This window comes from Dunckerocampus dactyliophorus, chromosome 6 (assembly GCF_027744805.1).
Source record: "Dunckerocampus dactyliophorus isolate RoL2022-P2 chromosome 6, RoL_Ddac_1.1, whole genome shotgun sequence".
NCBI lineage: Eukaryota > Metazoa > Chordata > Actinopteri > Syngnathiformes > Syngnathidae > Dunckerocampus > Dunckerocampus dactyliophorus.
In genome coordinates, this window is record NC_072824.1 from 29,351,249 (window position 1) to 29,369,879 (window position 18,631).

An 18,631-nucleotide genomic window follows, 5' to 3' on the forward strand; every position below is an offset into this window, starting at 1 on the left:
TTTGTCAAAATTGTTCCCCAGCCGTAGGGGTCGGAGAGTGACCGGTCGCGGCCAACCCGTAGCTGTGCAAACTGATATGACATTTTAGTGGGTACAAATAAAAAGACTATTTTTAAAAAGTAAAAAAATACCAATTTAGAAAAATATGATTTAGGCCTACATGTGCTTTTATACAGAAAGCATGCGTTCTAGGGATTTGATTTCGCAATTAGCTGAATTGTTAAAGTGTTGTTAAAATATATTAGTAGGGTACTTTTCATAATTGCCTTGAAATATTATTCAAGTGTAAATGTGCAACAACAACAAAAAAATCTACTTTCATAGTTCTTTTTTTTTTATATATATAAATATGGGTTCAACATGAAAAGCATAGAAATACAGCAGATAGTTTATTGTACGACAAGCGACATCATTTATGTACACAAGAACATTTCATTCATCTGCGATCAGGCGGTCCAGCTCCGGCTGAGGTCCGTCAGCTCCATGCCCTCGCAGTACGAGCGCGGCCTAGACGTGCGCACCTGTGTGGACACCGGCCATCGCCAATCATCACTGCGCCCGACACAACAAGCAACATCTTCCCGGAGACTCACCGGGTGTGTCCTTTGCGAGGCCAGCTGCTGCAGGAGCGGGAAGGGGGTCCAGTGAATGGGTTCTACGGGCCAGCTGCACACCGAGAGGTCACTGGCTTTACCCGAGTCCAGCACGCCGTCGCCCACGCTCATCTCGCTGCCTCGCCAAGCGTACTGGGAGCTGCACCGGCACCACCCAGTTAGAAGCACTCAAGCAATGCAAAGGCACTCTGCAACATACAAGAGCCGACTGTATGGCTGACAAAAGGGCTCACTCCGCTCACGCCGTTGTTCCGTGGAAGAAACGCGGCAAAGCGCTGAAAGCAATGCACAGAGTGAATCCTCTTTCTGCCTCTTTCCACATGGCGATACATTGAATTATCCAGGTCATTTTTATTTATGTTGCAATTCATTATTTGTTTATTATCGTCCCGGGCCAAGTTTTTTTTCTGAACAAGAAATAAATAATCATAATTTCACAAGTTCTTGTGACACCCCTGCTTATTTATAAATGGAATATTTCTGTAATTATGCCATAGAAAACCTGTTTACCTGCTTCTAAATATGCTTTTTAAACTTATTACTCTAGACATGAAATAACACCCCGATAGTCACCTTTATAGTATCACCCATTATAGTAGACATAATAAGAGAAAATAAGACATAAAAAAAGACTTGCGCTCGTGTGTGTTGCTGTAAATGCATTCCGGTGCTAGGGGAGCTGAGTGGGGGCCAGACAGGAAGTCACATTGTAGCCCGTGTTTGAGATTATTGTGCCTGTTGTGAGATCATTGCTTGTTCATCAAGTCTGGTGCTTGGTGTCTCAGGGAACATTACAGTAACATTACTGACACCTAGTGACCGGTGTACGATACTACATGTCATCACAACCTCTTTCAATGTGTCTTCTGAATGCCTTATATTTGCATTTTACTTCATTTAGCCATTTTTAGGCTTGAAAATGCTTCATTTAGGCACAAAATATGTAAGGTTTGCTTAAATAAGCATGTGCTTGGACAGATAGGCTGTATTCAAGCACAAAGCTTTGATTTATTCATTTGTTTTTGAAAAGTGGTGACAGGTGAGAGGTTATTGCGTACCTGTTGGGGTAGATGGTGTTGAGGCGTGTGGCGTGGCTGGCACAGGTGGAGGCCAGCGACAGAGTATCGTCGTGGTAACAGCAGGTCCGGTCGAGGGCCCGCAGGTGCAGCAGCTCGTCGGAGCGCGTGAAGGCGGGATTGTCCACCGAGTCCGCCGAGCGCTGCCAGAAGCGAGCCGACAGCTCGTCAAAGTGGTTGAACCTGCGGTAGCTGTTGGATATCAGAAAGTATGCAATCATATCAAAGTGGCCCCCACGTGCTATGAAAAGTGAGGGCACCGTCTTCCACTTGGAGCAAGAGCATTGCTGCAAGCGCAATGTGTCTGTGGCGTCCTCTGCCGGCCACACGTTACATCTGCACCAAGAATAAATCATGGCTACCTGCTCCTGGTCTGGTCCACTTTGGCCTGAATCAGAGCGTCTCGGTAGCGTCTCACGGCCACAAAGGCCAGAACGGCGATGAGCACCGCCATGATGAGCAGGATGGCCGTGCACGTCCCGACCAGCCGCGCCCTCGTCATCCTCACATCGCATCTCGCACCCATGAACCAGAAGTCTTCACCTACCAGGCAGCTAAAGACACAGGAGCCAGTGACACGCCAACGTGGAAGCGTGTATACACTGATGGCATCTATGAGCCTGGTATTACCGACAAACAGGAAGTTGGCCAGGGTGGTGCGTGCAGATGCCGTGGTGGCGGCACAACTCAAAGTGGCAGGAGGAGGAGCAGCTGAAGTTGGAAGAACCGAGCCGAGAAGCACACTGGAAGCCTGCTGGACATTCAAGCAGCCAATCACAGACGTCCGCCTGCACGCCTGCAAGGACACACACATGAACGCAACTTCAGTACCATAGTACTGCATGCTCAAGTATTAAATGCTAAAGCAGTACATGCTAAAGCACTAAATGCTAAAGTACTACATGCAAAAGGATTAAATGCTAAAGTACTACATGCTAAAGTAGTACCTGATACTAAATGCTAAATTACTACATGCTAAAGTACTACTTGCTACTAAATGCTAAAGTACTACATAATAAAGCACTGCATGCTAAAGTATTAAATGCTAAAGTACCAAATGCTAAAGCACTAATTGCTCAAGTACTACATGATTAAGTAAGGCATGCTAAAGTACTACATGCTAAAGTACTAAATGCTAAAGCACTACATGCTAAAGTATTAAATGCAAGTCATTGGCGTCAAGCACCATTGCCAGTGATGCACGTTTTCTCATCAAGGTTCTTTATGGACAATTCAGCCTCAATTTTGTCAGAAATGAAGGTACTTTCAAGAAGGGTCCTCAAATGGTCTCAACCCCACATTTTCAAATAGCCATTAAGTTGCGACCCATATTTAAGTCTTTTTTATTTTTAGTTTTATTATGTTTTTTCATTTTTATTTTTTACACTGCTAGTTATTTTTATTTTGACAATTATTTATGCTTGTCATTTTTAATTAGTACTTATTTTTTATGCATTTAAGTCAGTTTTTAATATTTTTTTTAATATTTATTTTCTTAATTATGTTAGCATTTTTGCTTATGCCATTTTTATTTCTTCATTCTTATTAATTTTATATTATTTTTTAATTTTGTCATTTTTATTCATATTTGTTTTAATTATTTTTTACCCCGAGGCCTTTTTAAGTTATTTTCACGCTTTTATTAAAGTCATTTTTAATAGTACTTATTTTAATTAATTCATTTTTAAAATGTATCAATTTCTTACATTCATTCAAGTCATTTGTTTTTATTTTAGTTTTTAAAACACTTAAGCCATTTGTAGTTGTATTTATTTTAATTATCTTTTCCACTTTCATTTAGTTCATTTTTATTTGTATTTATTTGAATTATTTTCAATTTTTTTTTTTTAACTCATTTCATATTTTTATTTTCTTTCACTTTTGTTTTCCTTTTGATTGTATTTGTTACCAGTGTGTCTTTATCATCATGAAACATGACTCCACATAATCACTTCATGTCCCAAGTGCATTTTATGAAGGCAGACTTTTGGTGCGGTGGTGTATTGTTTATCCATATGGTGATATAAAAGGCATATAAAAGGCTCTCACCTCCAAGCGTGATGTTGACCACCTTGGACCACCTGAAGCTCCTCCCCTCACGAGCGGCCCGAGCCAATCCGGTGTGCTCCAGTAGCGAGGAGGCTCCCGGCGGGGCGAGCCACTGCAGCGCGCCTCTGGTGTCAAACTCCAGTAGGATCTGCACGGCGTGACCGCTGCAACGACGACACCGCCGACGTTCATTCTGCGCGCTGCGTTTGTCACATGGCACCAAAAAAAAAAAACAAACACCGCCCTCACCTGCCCCACACTCCTTGCATCCTGCTGAACCCCGGTGCTCTCTGCAGGTATGGCTCCACCTGAAACATGAGAGTTTTGGTTTTCTGTGTGTGTGTGTGTGTGTGTGTGTGTGTGCGTCTGAGAGACAGCGTCCCACCCAAGCACGGGTGTCCTCCTCCAAGTCAGGACCTGATGCAGAAGCGGCCTCCTCCAGGATGATCTGCAGCAGCAGCTGGATGGACTCCACTGGTAAGGAAAGAAGATCATCAGAACATCATCAGAACATCAGAACACGTTCACGCACCTCCAATGGCAGCGGGCTGGTCCGGCACCACGTAGACTCGGGGCGGCTGGATAGTGGCGGGACTCAACGTTCTGCGTGTAGAAGTGGATTGGACCTCCAGGTTTGGACGTGGTGCTGTTTGGGGGGTGGTGCTACTGTGAGACACGTCTTCTTTTGCAGTGGGGGTTCCGGTGGTGTAGTCCAGGATGGAAGGGGGTACTGAAGGCTGGTTCTGATGTGTTGTTGCATGTCCAGGTGTCTCCTGGGGAACACGTTCTGAGCCTGCTAAAGTCAGGACATCTCCAGACGCCGCCGTGCTATCTCCTGTGGTCCAAAAAGAACCCGACGTCCACTGTGTGGCGTCCGGTGAGTGTGTGTTCATGTTTCTTTGTTCGCTTTGTGTTGTTGCTGCGTGTGAGGGTATGAAAGGAATTTGGGTCAGCGAGTCAGAAGTGAAAGACGTGTCTGTCCCACTAGGGACAAGGGATGAGTCAGCCTGGCTGAGGTTCTGGTGAGAACATGTGACACGCGGGTGCAGCTTTGTCATGGGGGCAGGGGGAGGTTGTGTCCCCATAGAAGTGGGCAGCGTTGACCCTAATGAGGAGGCGGGGTCAGCATTCAGGTCATCAGTACCAGCAGGGGATGTTGTAGCTTCCCATTGGGTGCTTTGATGCCCCCTGCTGGCGAGGGACGATGTGACGGGTGCGCCACTGGAGCTGCTCAGGGTCGGACTTGTTGGAGTGTTTTGGGTCAGAACCGGCGTGTGAGCGTGTGTGTTCTGGCGAGCGCTACCAGATGCTTCCTCTCCATTGTTCGTGACTTCCTCAGGAAGAGGGAGAGTTTCGCTATCGCCGCTCCCAGCCGCGGTGAGTCCCGTCCGGGGCGCGGTGGACCACAGCAGCCCCCCTCCATGGAGGTGACCTCTGGCCTGCTCCGTCACCCCCACAGAAGTGGTTGTTGTGTAGCTGGACCCTGCCTGGGATGGAGCAGCGAGGTCCGAGTGGGAATGTGGGCTGGTGTACTCCTCGGTGGAATTCTGCTGCTCTTCCTGAACTGGACGACCAGGAAGACATGGCAGAAACACAGAGGGGCGGGGCCGTGAAGGACAGTGTCACATACACGCACACACACACACACACACACGGTGATAAGAACTTTCCATGTGGATGATGCTCTGATCATCCACTGAGGTCACACAGACTCAACACAAATGTTATGAAGACCATTCCACCCTCGTGATGCCAGTTGGTCACACGGACTCAATTACTGGCTAACAACAACGCTCGCCCACTGGCCATGTTAGCTGGGAGAGGGAGGCAACTAGCACCCCAGCAGACAGCGCTGTGCTAAAAGCACGTATCACTTTGTAAATAAACGTGTGTCATGCTAGCAACAGGTATGCGCACAAACAAGTCATGTGCTCCAGAGGGTTCTAATAATGTTAAATAGCATATATAAAAGATCATACATAGGTTTTCTATGCCCACTATGTATTATTTTTTCTTATTATGTCTACTTTATGGGGTAATACTAATGTAAAGGTGATTATAGGGGTGTTACCTCATGTCTAGAGGGCTCTAATAATGTTAAAAAGGGTAATTAGAAAGTGTTAAACAGGTTTTCTATGCCCAATATGTTTTATTTTCTGTCATTATGTCTACTATATTGGGTAATAGGAGTGTAACGGTGAGTATAGGGGTGTTATTTCATGTCTAGAGGGCTCTAAGGTATTTAGAAGGTGGTAAACAGGTTTTCAATGCTCTCACTACAAAAATATTTTATTGATAAATATGGAATCCTACTTTGTGGATAAGTGGAACCGATTAACCGCGATAAAGGAGGGATTACTGTAAATGCTTTGTTGCCTTAGAAAGCAGGTACTGAGGTTTTCCTGGTACATTATCCAAGATAAAGTACCAGTACTTTAGGATGTAGTGCTTCAAGCAATGTGCCGCCACTCTGTGTCTTTAAAAATACCTTACCGTAATAGAAGAGCTGGAGGGCCTGTAAGGAGCGTCCACTTCCTGTCCAAGTCAGATTAGCATGCTCACAGTTGGATAGCTGGACAATCTCGCCGCTCGCCAGAACCCGACTGTCCTCTCTCCAGAAGCACCGCAACGAAGCGCTCGCCCCAACGTCGGTCCACACCAGCTTTAAGAGAAGTGTCCGACCGGGTGGGATGTCCAGGGTCCAGGTGCAAATGGTGGCCTGTGGGGTTTGAGGGACGTCGAGGGAAAGTTCTGGCGTGGTGAGATTGAGGTGGTCTGCAGGCTTTTGGTCCAGGATGATGTTTCCGTCACATTGGTGCTGCCATGAGGCCAACGTTTTATCTGAAAAGGCAGGAACAGGAACAAATAGTGAGGCGAAAAAAGTCCACAACTTCACAAACATACAATTTTATCATCTGCCCAACATCTGGGTTAGGAATTCAGCTTTAGAATCACATTTAATACAAAACTGAATGCAATCAAGAGCAACACAGGGACCTCCGCCAGGGCTTAAACTTGGGAACTCAAGTCCTTTGTGAAGTGTTGTCCTGTAAGTGTTGTCGTGTTGAAAAAGCCAGTCATTACCACACAGACGAGGGCCTTCAGTCATGAGCGATGCCCCCGCAGCATCTCCATGTAGCCGGCTGCCGTTTGACGCCCCTGCACAACCTGAAGATCCATTGTTCCACTGAAGGATCATGATGGCGCCCCCTCTACTGTGCCGTGTGGAAAACATCTCAGGCGGGATCTCCTCGTCATGCCAGTAACGTTGGAAGCCATAAGGACCGTCAAGGGAGAATAAAACTTTCTTCCACCTTTCAATGTCCCATGTTTGGTGCTCTCCTGCTAATTCTTGTAGGAGACCAGGCCTGTGAAGATGTTGTTTCTTCTCAGGCAGATGCAGTCTGATGGTTATTGGACCGCACTTGGCACCTGTAACAACCTTCATTTGGGCCGAGGATGGTCCCGTGTCTTGACGGACTGCCAATGGGATCCTCCGGCTCATTTTTTGGGTCTAACGCTTGACTTTTTTTTTGCTTCATGAGCCTCAGTATGTTTGAAGAAGTTTGAAATGACTGTCTTACTGCGTCCAACCTCAGCAGCTGTGAGAAGCCTTGCTTATGCAGCTCAACAATGCCACCGCGTTCCAAGAGAGAAAGCTTTCCCATCAAGAGATCTTAACAGTGTGAATACCTGACACTAAATCACATTCATGCCACACTTTTACCAGCACTTTGCCTTTTAGAAGCTGTGCTCTTCAGCTTCTGATGAACAGCCTCTTCCACTTTAATACTTCTTTGCAATAAATTGCTTTTTTTTTTGTCTCACTCCCACTTGTTCCTTTTGGATTTTGAAGCACCTCCTTAAGACCCAACAAAATGTACATTCTTGCACTTTTCCAACTGCTCTTAATATTTTCATCCAGTGTACAAATGAAGAAAAAAGTGCATCCCAGCTTCGTGATATCGGTGAAAAAGACGATTTTTAGTATCAGCGTCACTCTCTGCCTCGCCCCCATTTTTGCTGTTGATTTTTGTTTTGTTTCTAAATAATCTTCTTATAATATTCTGACTTAATTGCCACAATGCTTTTACTTTATTCCCGTAACATAACTTTATCCCCAACCTAACTTTCCCAAAATGAACACTTTATTTTATTTTGTTTTTTTTCTCATATCATGAAAAAATAAGGTATTTTTTATTTGTTTGAATTTTATGCGACTAAAATGATATATTGTTTTTCCTCATAATATTACAAGTTCATTCTCGTAAAATTGCAACTTTTTTCTCTTCATATTTTGACTTTAATCTTCTAATCTTTCCATCTGTTAACGTGGTCGTTTTTTTTTCTTCTTTTTTACATTTTCCTACTATTTCAACTTTTTCCTAGTTAATTTTAATCATTTTTGATTCCCATTATATTTGGACTTTATTCTCGTAACATAACTTTTTCTGCAACCTAACTTTTGAAAAAATTACAACTTCATTGTTTTGTTTGGTTAACTTTAAAAAATAACATCTTTTTCTTAAATTTTTCAACTTTATGCAACTAAAACGATGTTATTTCCTTAAAATTTTTACATTATCCTTGTAAAAGTACGGCTTTTTCGCATAACATGTTTTTTCACTTTATATTTTGACTTCATTCTTGTAAAACGACTCGTTTTCCACTTTTGCTGTTTGTTTTTTTTTTTTATTGTAAATTAAAATAATAATGACTTTTCCATGCAACATCTTTTTTTTCTCTTAATTTTTTTTACTTTATTCTCGAAAAATTACAGCGTTTTTTTCCATTGTTATGGTGTTTTTTTATTTTCCAAATACAGTATTGAAACCTCTACCTAGTTAATTTTCCCAATTTTTTATTCCAATCGTATTTGGACTTTATCCTCGTGACATAACTTTTCTGCAACCAATTTTTTTTTAATTACAACTTTATTCATTGTTTTGTTTGGTCACCATAATAGTACTACTTTTAAACAAATAACGACTTTTTCTTTAATTTTTCACCTTAATGCAACCAAAATGATATTTTCCTTCAAATTATTCTTGTCAAATTACATCTTTTCTCCTCTTAACATTTTGACTTTATTCTTGTAAAATGACTACAGAATTTCCCACTTTTGTGTTTTTCTTTTAGTTTTCTTGTTAAATTAGTGTGCACTGTGTAACTCTAGACCGGAAGTTGCTTAAAAAGAGACTAAAACGTAACCTCCTTGTCGAAGTATCAGCCCTTAATTTAAAAAAATCTGGGCGTTTTTCCCCCGTTTAGTCAAAACCAAAATGCACACAACCAATCTTAATTGGCGTCTCTAATCCTCGTAATTTCCCCGTAAAGTCCGTGTGTCGGTTTAACATGTCACGGCGTACAAATTGCGTTTTCCGAGTTATCCAGGTGTGCCATATGGAGTGTAAAGGTACTTTCCTACCTGTTGTGACGACCAGGAGCAACAAGCAGACAAGGAGATGCATTTCCAGTCCCTTTCAGACATTTCAGGCTCCAGCAGTCCTCTGAATGGACACACGTTGACACAGCCTCAGCTGGCGTCTCACAAACTTGACTCCTCCATCGTAAAAGGACACTTCCCCCCCCCACACACACACACCTTAAATGAGATCCACGTGTGTCTATGAAATGTAAAAGTGGACGGAGGGAGGACCGCTTCCACCCCCAGCAGGGGGCCGCTGTCACGGGCGAAGATGAGAGGCGAGGAGCGGACTGGATGCTTCCAGGCAGCCGATAAAAGAGCAACACAGGAAGGCTTCACCGCGGGAGGCGCCGACAAATGACAGCATCCAGGGATGCGGCGAGACATTGAAGACGCCCACAGACGTCGACAAGACAACACCGACACCCCCGTTTTGTTTTTCTTGACGCTTTTGCACCCCCTCTGGCTTCACTCGGAACTGCACCGCCCATGGCAACCGCATCTTTGGTTTCAAAACATTCCCGATGGAAAAACGCCTATTAACTTAAAAAAAAGAAAAAAATCAGCTCCACAGAAGCTATTGTGAAAATATGATGTAGCTACGTGATTTATCCAGAAAGTAATCAAAAACTGTAAAAATATATATCCAGTAATCCCTTGCAATTTGGCACATTGAATTTCACAGCTTCACTCTCAGTCGTTCAAAAATCCATTCATAAATCATTCTGTTCTGTGGTTTAAAAAACACATAATTAAGCAAGTTTCACATGTTTGGGAGTCCGAATTCAGCATTTTCGAACATAAAAGTGGCTAAATGACATAAACCAGAAATGAAAGGCATTCAGTAAACGCATTCGAAGAGGTTGTGATGATGTGTAGGATTGTACACTGGTCACTAGGGGTCAGTAATGTGACATTGATGACACAATAGCCACCGCAGGAAGTATTGTACAGAACGGAAATATAAAAAGAACACAGAACTTTCCTAATGCTATTATGTGAGTCTATATTGTATCTTATTTATCTGTAATCATGTTAAAAAGTGTCTTTAGTGTCTATGTCTTATTTTCTCTTATCTCTACTATATTGGGTAATAGGAGCGCAAGCGTGACTATGGGGGTGTTATTTCATGTCTAGAGGGCTCTAATAATGTTAAAAAGTCTCTTTAGAAGTTGCTAAGCAGGTTATCAATGCTCCAATTACCAAAGTATTAAATTTTTTAAATAAAGAACACTGTAAACGAGGGATTAGCGTACAATGATTGGGGGGGAGGTTGGTGGGTTAGCGAGCTGTGTTGAGTGGAAAGCCGGAAAGCTTGCCTGTTCAGCCAAGGTACCTTCCTTTTAAAGCAGCTGTACCAGCATGGTAACTTAGGCTAACTCATGGCTTTCAGCTTAAAATGGGCTGTGAACGTGCCACTCATTCACCGAGCACCTACGAGGTTCCCGAGGGGACATGGAGAATATATATATATATATATATATATATTTTTTTTTTTAAAGGAGCATTCCCTGGTATTATCCCTCTATAAGCGATATAGTCAAAGTTGTGCAATGTTGAGCGTTGATCAATGAAAAGACGAGTTGGATATTGTTAGTGGAACAATCAGCGTTAACTTGCTGCGTGCTGGCATGCCAGCGGTCCTCCCTCGCTCTATAGGCGGTGCCAGTGGTGCTTTCAGCAGTCATAATGTTTTGGGAACAACTTGCTATTTTTTGTAAAATACACCAGCCGGGATGGCTACATGTTTCAGCGGAGGTGTAATAATATGACGTCAAACGCCCCCTTTAATGCGAACGCGCACTCAGCACAAAGCCAAAAAGCGGACTTGACAAAGTAAGTTGACAACCACTGTCAAAGTACCGTTCAATTCCGTTTGGGGGATTTAGGTTTAGTTGAGTTGCATCTTGAGCACAAAGCCTGGGATGGTTGAGAATACCCCCGCTGAGTCCAAGGAAATTCAAAACAATGAAATTAACAAAACAGACAGTAATTCCTTATTCATGGCGGTGTGATCAGTGCATTTCCACCAAGCAGGCTTCCTTATTTACAAATGGGGTAATTTGGTAGTTAAGCGCATATAAAACCTGTTACTGCCTTCTAAATACACTTCAACAAAGTCTGGACATTCATGCTATTCGCCACAGCACAAACATTCCCACATTTTTTTCTTCCGGAACGCAAAATGCCTTTGATCCAAAGAGTTTTAGCTCCTTCCACATTTCTCCACCCGTTAAGACCGTTCCAACATCAAAGCAGTCAACTACCCAATTAACTTTCATGCCATTTTCCCTATAGCAAGAATTCACACTTTTCTTGATAGTCCCATTTTTCGGAATGCAAAAGGCCTTTGATCTAAAGACTTCTAACCACTTCCACATTTCTCAACGGATTCCAAAGTCAAAATTCTCAGCTCATCCAGGACTTTTATCCTTCCCGGTTCATTGTGCTATCATTCTAGGTGTTAGAATGCCAGCATGCTGATGTTAGCATACTAGCATGTTTAGCTAATTTCATGGGTAGACACATACACTATATTACCAAAAGTATTTGCTAACCCATCCAAATGATGAGAATTAGGTGTCCTAATCACTTGGCCTGGCTGCGGGTGTATAAAATCAAGCCCCTAGGCACGCGGACTGTTTTGACAAACATTTGTGAAAGAATGGGCCGCTCTCGGGAGCTCAGTGAATTTCAGCGTGGAACTGTCATAGGATGCCACCTGTGCAACAAATCCATTCGTGAAATTTCCTCGCTCCTGAATATTCCACAGTCAACTGTCAGCTTTAATATAAGAAAATGAAAGCGTTTGGGAACAACAGCAACTCAGCCACGAAGCCATCTAAACTGACAGAGAGGGGTCAGCGGATGCTGAGGCGCATAGTGCAAAGAGGCCGCCGACTTTCTGCACAATCAATTGCTACAGAACTCCAAACTTCATGATTAGCCCAAGTACAGTACGCAGAGAGCTTCATGGAATGGGTTTCCATGGCCGAGCAGCTGCATCCAAGCCATACATCACCAAGTGCAATGCAAAGCACCGGATGCAGTGGTGTAAAGCACGCCGCCACTGGACTATAGAGCAGTGGAGACGCGTTCTATGAAGTGATGAATCACACTTTTCCATCTGGCAATCTGATGGACGAGTCTGGGTTTGGAGGTTGCCAGGAGAGCGGTACATTTCGGACTGCATTGTGCCAAGTGTGAAATTTGGTGGCGGAATTATGGTGTGGGGTTGTTTTTCAGGAGTTGGGCTTGGCCCCTGAGTTCCAGTGAAAGGACCTTTGAATGCTTCAGGATACCAAAACATTTTGGATAATTCCATGCCCCCAATCTTGTGGGAACAGTTTGCAGCGGGTGCCTTCCTCTTCCAACATGACTGTGCACCAGTGCACAAAGCAAGGTCCATAAAGACATGGATGACAGAGTCTGGTGTGGATGAACTTGACTGGCCTGCACAGAGTCCTGTCCTGAACCCCATAGAACATCTTTGGGATGAATTACAGCGGAGACTGAGAACCAGGCCTTCTCGACCAACATCGGTGTGTGACCTCACCAATGCGCTTTTGGAAGAATGGTCAAACATTTCTATAAAGACACTCAACCTTGTGGACAACCTTTCTAGAAGAGTTGAAGCTGTAATAGCTGCAAAAGGTTGACCGACATCATATTGAACCCTATGGGTTAGGAATGGGATGGCATTTAAGTTCATATGTGAGTCAAGGCAGGTGAGCAAATACTTTTGGTAATATAGTGTATATAAACACGGGGCACTATCATGCTAGGTGTTAGCATACTATCATTTTTAGCTATTTTCATGGGTAGACATTCAAAGACGGGGCACTATCACACTAGGTGTTTTCATTGCTTGCATGCTAAAGTTAGCATACTAGCATTTTTAGCTATTTTCATGGGTACACACATATACATATATAGAGACGGAGCACTATCATGCTAGGTGTTAGCATGTTAGCATTGCTAATGTTAGCATACTATCATTTTTAGCTATTTTCATGAGTAGACATACAAACACCGGGCACTATCACACTGGGTGTTAGCATTGCTTGCATGCTAATGTTAGCATACTCGCATTTTTAGCTATTTTCATGGGTAGACATACAAACACGGGGCACTATCACACTAGGTGTTAGCATTGTTTGCATGCTGTTAGCATACTAGCATTTTTAGCTATTTTCATGGGTAGACATAGATGAACACAGAACATGCTAGGTGTTAGCATGACTAGCATGTTAACATTATAATTGTAGCATTTTTAGCCATTTTCATAGGTATAGACACTTGCATAAAAGGTTCATACTAGGTTTTAGCATGCCAACTGCTAACATTACCATGGTAGCATTTTTAACCATTTATCATAGTTAGACACGTATTAAACACCACTATTAAGATAGGTGCTAACATGTTAGCACTTCTACCGTGCTAACATTAGCAATTTACATATGTAGATGTAATACATGAAGGACTAATACTTACGGTGTAAATCACAATATGGAGGAGGGCACTATGGAGCTTGGTGGAGGGCCACAGTGCACCCTGCTGGGCCAGGTTCCATGTTCCATTACAAGCTCATTGAACAAGACGTCTGGTCTTTTAAAGAGAAGGATCAGGACAGCAATGACGGAGCAACCTTTGTGGTGGGCTACTGTTTATTGTTTGTTTGTATGCAACATCTTTGTGTGTACCAAATATCCCGCATGTCACGACGTGGAAACATGCGGCTTGTAGAGAGGTGTGGCTTATCTATGGACCAATCTGCTTTTCTCTTTAAACTGCGTGGGTGTGGCTTAAATACCGGTGTGTTGTATAGCCCAGACATGAGGGTATTCAGTCCATCCCATGATGGTGCGATTACCCAAAAGCTATGTTTTTTTTAAGCTGGTCATGCAAGGACAAGAGGAACATTTACATTTTGTTGGAAGACCTCGTCTTTCCTCAGTTTCCAAGGCAACAGAAGAGCGACGATGCACGGCGGCCTTCTAACAGAAGAGATAAAACAAGAGACTTACGAAAAAAAACAGGGCTTTTATTTTGATGGAAGAAGGAGGAGCCTTGACGGCTGGACAGTTCCTATGGTTGGTTGGTGGAGATTTTTGTTTTTTTAAAATCAATCAAGTGTTCTCCATTGACATGATGACGTTAGCTTATGAAGTGAAATGCTTACACTATCAGGGCGAGTGAAAGTAACACTGCTAACGTCACAGAGGAAGACCGAGATGCTTGTTTTGATGACATGCACGTTCAACTGGCGCGTTTAACGCTACGCTACGTACGTGATCAAACATGTGCAGGACGTTCTGCTGAAATGTTGGGAGTATTTGCGTTTGCGGTACCTCTTGTCGTTCATGTGATGAGGCGTGTAAAGCTTTGCTGTTGCGTATTTCGAGATTACAGGCTAGTGTGTGTGTGTGTGTGTGTGTGTGTGTGAGTGTGTGAGTGTGTGTGCGTAGCGCTTGCTTCAGCCAGTGCGCAGGATGATGTGCACTCCGGAGTCGGTAAAAACAGGGCCGCTCATGTCTCCAATCTTGAGCGCAAAGGAGGCGTCTTCAAAAGGTTTCTGCATTTCACCTGAAGCATAAACGCACAAACACACTGTGTGCTCGAGTAGGAGACATTGTTGGGGTTTTCTTGCCTCTAGCACTCCCCCTACAGCTAGTAATATTAATTATAGAATAATAATGATAATGTCATGTAACTATTTAGTCTATAATATAAATATATATATCATTTTTAGAAGACACGTTAATATATGACACATTTTTTTGTATAATACAAATGCACTTACAATTAAATAACTATATTATACAATATAAAATGCACAAAATAATTCTGTGTTGTGTCTAAAATTGAGCGTAAACAATGCTGATGTGATTTTAACGTCACACTGGGGTAAGAGCTTCCAAAAAATTGCCGTATACTTGTGTTCTTTGAGCGTCACATTAACAAAGTCAAGATGAAAAGAGAGAGAGAGAGAGAAAAAAAAAGGTCCTCACCTTTGCCAAAGAGTCCCAGGTCTCCGCCATTCTTAGCTGAACTGCAGTCGCTGAACCGGGAAGCCAAAGCGTCAAACTTCTCTTCTCCAGACTTAATCTGCTCGATGTACTCTGGATAACATAAAGAAACAACAACAAATAAGCGTTTCCGGTGCACTGCTGAGAGCTCCTTGTGTGTCACAGCTTACTCTGAATCAGATCCACAGCCGCATCTTTGGATCGTGTGATGTTTTGTTCCCGCCAGGAGGACGGACGGCGTGACTGTTTGTGTTTGACCAGGAGATGAGAGCAGCGTACCTGACGAATAATCACACGACGACGCTCCAGTAAGAACAAAAACAAGGGACGAGCATCCATGGTGTGCTGCTCTAATTGATGAACAAGCAATGAGCAGTCATTTTGGAGACATATTGATTATTTACCTTATCTGGCTCTCCAAGGCAGTCTCCTACCGGTCGTTCCCATTGGCTGGCGTTGGTGGTGTGGTTGAAGTAATACACCTTGCCTGGATTGCACGACAAAGGGCGCATCCTTTCATATTTCTGACACTTTTCAACTTTTATGTGTTGTTGATTATAGGACAGGCTCCTCTACGCAATCATTAGCTGGAAACTTTGCTTACCGAGCATTCACCAACACTAAACTGCTTTGGAAAAGACTGATGTAACATTTGAAATGCTATTATTTTGTGATGAAATGCAGATATTGCCCGTGCAGGTGAGCCTCAGCGGCACAATGACGTCATATAGGCCCCTGGGTGGATCCACTCGAGCGCCAACATGATTTAGCAACTTATTGAACAAACAAAGCAAACTTAATAAACACAGCGTGTGGCCCACGTTGCCAGAAACACCAACTCCGGTCCTTTTTTTTCTCGAAACGGTATGAAGTTTCATCGGCCCGCTAGCCACAATTCATCCGCAATGCTGCGGCTGTTAGCATAGTACACTAGCTTACTTCACATCAAGCCTCTTAGCGCAATAGAAAGCTCTTTTAGCCTCTCACGAGTGCTTACTTACTCACCTGAGTTGCGGCTCATTCTTTTCTCCCAACCCGATGGTAAATTCTCCTCGTCTGCCATTATATTCACGTTTCTGGTTTCACGAAAAAAATAATTTTAAATTCAATCTAGCAGTAGCCCTGTCCCTGTCTCTGAAGCCCGACAGTTTGCGACAGCTACCAATAGGTTTACGGCTGGTGTTGTTTTCACAACTGAACACGCCTTCATTAGATTAAGCATTTCTTCCATTGGCTAATTTGGGAACCATTCATCTTTACGCCGATTTGATTGGTCTATAGACAGATCCGGCTTTAAAGCAAATTTCCGCTGCTGTATGAATATTTAAGATGTACAGGGTTGTTTGATAGAATATGAGGGTTGGTGTATTTAGGGTGAAGAATCAAGGTGTTCTATTTATTCTGGGGAAGGGAGTATATGTTTCTGTGTGGCACTAGTGAGGTTGTGACTGCAGCTAAGACACAACTGAAAGGGGGCGGTAAAGCACTCAAGTAATGTATGCCAACTGCCATAAAACAACGAGAAGAAGACGAGCGTTTCCGCGACAACATTAGCGTCAAAGGCTCCTGTAACCCCACTGCCAATTTTAAGGTAATATTAACGAAAGATACGCGTATGTATCTAACTTATCAAGAATTATTGTCATGTCGTTTAACCCCAGATCGTGCATTTCGGGTGCAAATGTAGACTTTACCGTGTACTCGGACACAAACACACGATAGCATGCCAGCTAGCGTTAAACGATACACTTGCGTTGAGTTAATAATCGGCCTTTTAATTGTCATTATGCAACAACAAGTTGTACCGTTGTATCAATATGTAAATGTAATCCCGATGGCTCTCACATAATGCCACCGCAGTAAATCTGCGAGCTAACCAACACTTTTACCACGTTCGCTCTGGCAGACATAACTAGAAGATGATCGAGGTGGTATGCAACGATCGTCTGGGCAAGAAAGTCCGGGTTAAGTGCAAGTATCCTTCACCCTAACACCGAATTGAAGGGATTTGAATGGATACCTCTGTGAGAGTGTCAATAATACGTGAGCACGATTAATTTTGCTAAGAATTCTTGAGCTCTTGTGTCACCTGTCATTAGATGCTCGTTTGTATTGCTTAACACCAACATTGCAGCTCAGAGGACACCATCGGAGACCTGAAGAAGCTCATTGCAGCCCAGACAGGAACGCGATACGACAAAATTGTCTTAAAGAAATGGTAAACACCTTCTCTTCCACCCCAAAAGGACATTTCGATTTAGCCTTCAAGCACCGGCCCGTCATCTAAATGTTCCTCCTCCTCTGTTCTGCAGGTACACCATATTCAAGGACCACGTCTCACTGGGTGACTGTATCCTTTACACTTGGCAAGGCATTGATGTGGTCACTGAGCTTTGCCACGGGTTTGACTTGACGGTGAGCTTTGCAGATGAGATCCACGATGGGATGAACCTGGAGTTGTACTACCAGTGAACCAGACCAAGACCAACCACGCAGCAGCAGACATGAACATGCAGACATGACTTCAGTTGCAGTTTTTAAGAGGAAAAAACAAGTTGATGATGCCAGAAACTTGATGTAATGTGATTTTTGTTTTGATATCATGGGAATAAAGTTGATATTTGCCTAAAGTGTGATTGATTTCCATCACATTGTTCTTCTCGACTACTGCACCAAATGTGGTTCCTTTCCTTATAAAAGCCTGGAAGTGGTGTTCATCCTTCCTGATAGGTAAATAATACTTTCATGGTCATAGAAACACATTTGTTTATTCACATCATGAGATGACCAGCTTCTCATGGTGGCTCTACAAGGGTCCACTTGGTCAGCTGTATTCAGAGAAGTCCTCTTCCACATAGTTGGCAGGGAAGAAGCCCACCTGGCGACAACACAGATGTATGGAAATTGTGTTTGTGTGGTGTTTTTTGTGTGTTTGTCTGCTCACCCTGCCGTACACCTCTCCTTTCCACCAGCCGCTGTGGCCTTTCTTGGACAGGATCTTGATGGTGTCTCCTTCACGCAGCGATAGCTCTGAGCGGTCGCGGGCGGAGAAGTCGTACCTGGCCTTGGCCACGCTGAAGCAGCGCGTGACGCCTCCTGCCAGGCGATCAATTATATTGTCCAAAGTATAAGCACAGAGGTTAGCAAGTTCAAACATATCCTCATATGTCACCGTAGTAAGATATATTAAGCATATAAAACCTGTCCACCACCTTCTAAATATACTTAACATTATTAGAGCCCTCTAGACATGAAATAACACCCCGAGAGTCACCTTTACACACTTATTACCCAATATAATAGACATACAAAAAATTTGACATTTTAGACATAGAAAACCTGTTTACAACCTTCTAAACATGCTTTTAAACATTTATTAGAGCCCTCAAGACATGAAATAACACCTATAGTCACCTTTTCACTCCTATTACCCAA

General features: G+C 43.2%; 4 protein-coding genes across 15 annotated transcripts in view; 1 reads left to right on the forward strand and 3 right to left on the reverse strand.

The window, feature by feature from the left end:
* Positions 1 to 376: 376 nt before the first annotated feature.
* si:ch211-14k19.8 (interphotoreceptor matrix proteoglycan 2) lies at positions 377 to 13,651 on the reverse strand. 5 transcript variants are annotated; one of them, XM_054779265.1, is made up of 11 exons: positions 9,345 to 13,651; positions 9,168 to 9,249; positions 6,233 to 6,580; positions 4,272 to 5,303; positions 4,125 to 4,213; positions 3,989 to 4,047; positions 3,740 to 3,903; positions 2,321 to 2,486; positions 2,053 to 2,244; positions 1,673 to 1,882; positions 377 to 753 (listed from the first exon to the last, which is right to left on the reverse strand). In XM_054779265.1, exons 2-11 carry the CDS (start codon positions 9,208 to 9,210, stop codon positions 447 to 449), a joined length of 2,610 nt encoding a protein of 869 aa, XP_054635240.1. In that variant the 5' UTR covers positions 9,211 to 9,249; positions 9,345 to 13,651; the 3' UTR covers positions 377 to 446. The 5 variants fall into 5 exon arrangements, 4 of the variants coding, with proteins under 4 accessions (XP_054635240.1, XP_054635239.1, XP_054635241.1 ...); XR_008570688.1 differs by having other exon boundaries at positions 377 to 521; positions 594 to 802; positions 6,233 to 13,651; XM_054779264.1 differs by having other exon boundaries at positions 9,168 to 13,651.
* A 539-nt stretch (positions 13,652 to 14,190) lies between these two features.
* Positions 14,191 to 16,369, reverse strand: pin1 (peptidylprolyl cis/trans isomerase, NIMA-interacting 1). The gene is made up of 5 exons (XM_054779277.1): positions 16,202 to 16,369; positions 15,601 to 15,683; positions 15,367 to 15,475; positions 15,179 to 15,289; positions 14,191 to 14,753 (listed from the first exon to the last, which is right to left on the reverse strand). Exons 1-5 carry the CDS (start codon positions 16,257 to 16,259, stop codon positions 14,644 to 14,646), a joined length of 471 nt encoding a protein of 156 aa, XP_054635252.1. The 5' UTR covers positions 16,260 to 16,369; the 3' UTR covers positions 14,191 to 14,643.
* A 173-nt stretch (positions 16,370 to 16,542) lies between these two features.
* On the forward strand, positions 16,543 to 17,826 carry ubl5 (ubiquitin like 5). Its single transcript, XM_054779278.1, has 5 exons — positions 16,543 to 16,787; positions 17,103 to 17,171; positions 17,331 to 17,414; positions 17,509 to 17,546; positions 17,625 to 17,826. Exons 2-5 carry the CDS (start codon positions 17,116 to 17,118, stop codon positions 17,666 to 17,668), a joined length of 222 nt encoding a protein of 73 aa, XP_054635253.1. The 5' UTR covers positions 16,543 to 16,787; positions 17,103 to 17,115; the 3' UTR covers positions 17,669 to 17,826.
* Positions 17,746 to 18,631, reverse strand: part of LOC129182771 (proto-oncogene vav-like) — a 29,125-nt gene continuing 28,239 nt past the window's right edge. For 4 of the 8 annotated variants that reach the window (XM_054779256.1, XM_054779262.1, XM_054779255.1 and 1 more), the window contains 2 exons: positions 18,141 to 18,292; positions 17,750 to 18,074 (listed from right to left, as the gene is read on the reverse strand). In XM_054779256.1, coding sequence (XP_054635231.1) covers positions 18,021 to 18,074; positions 18,141 to 18,292 — 206 coding nt within the window. In that variant the 3' untranslated portion in view covers positions 17,750 to 18,020. Of the gene's footprint in view, positions 18,075 to 18,140; positions 18,293 to 18,631 lie in introns of all 8 variants that reach the window. The other 4 variants (XM_054779257.1, XM_054779258.1, XM_054779259.1 and 1 more) reach the window with 3 other exon arrangements.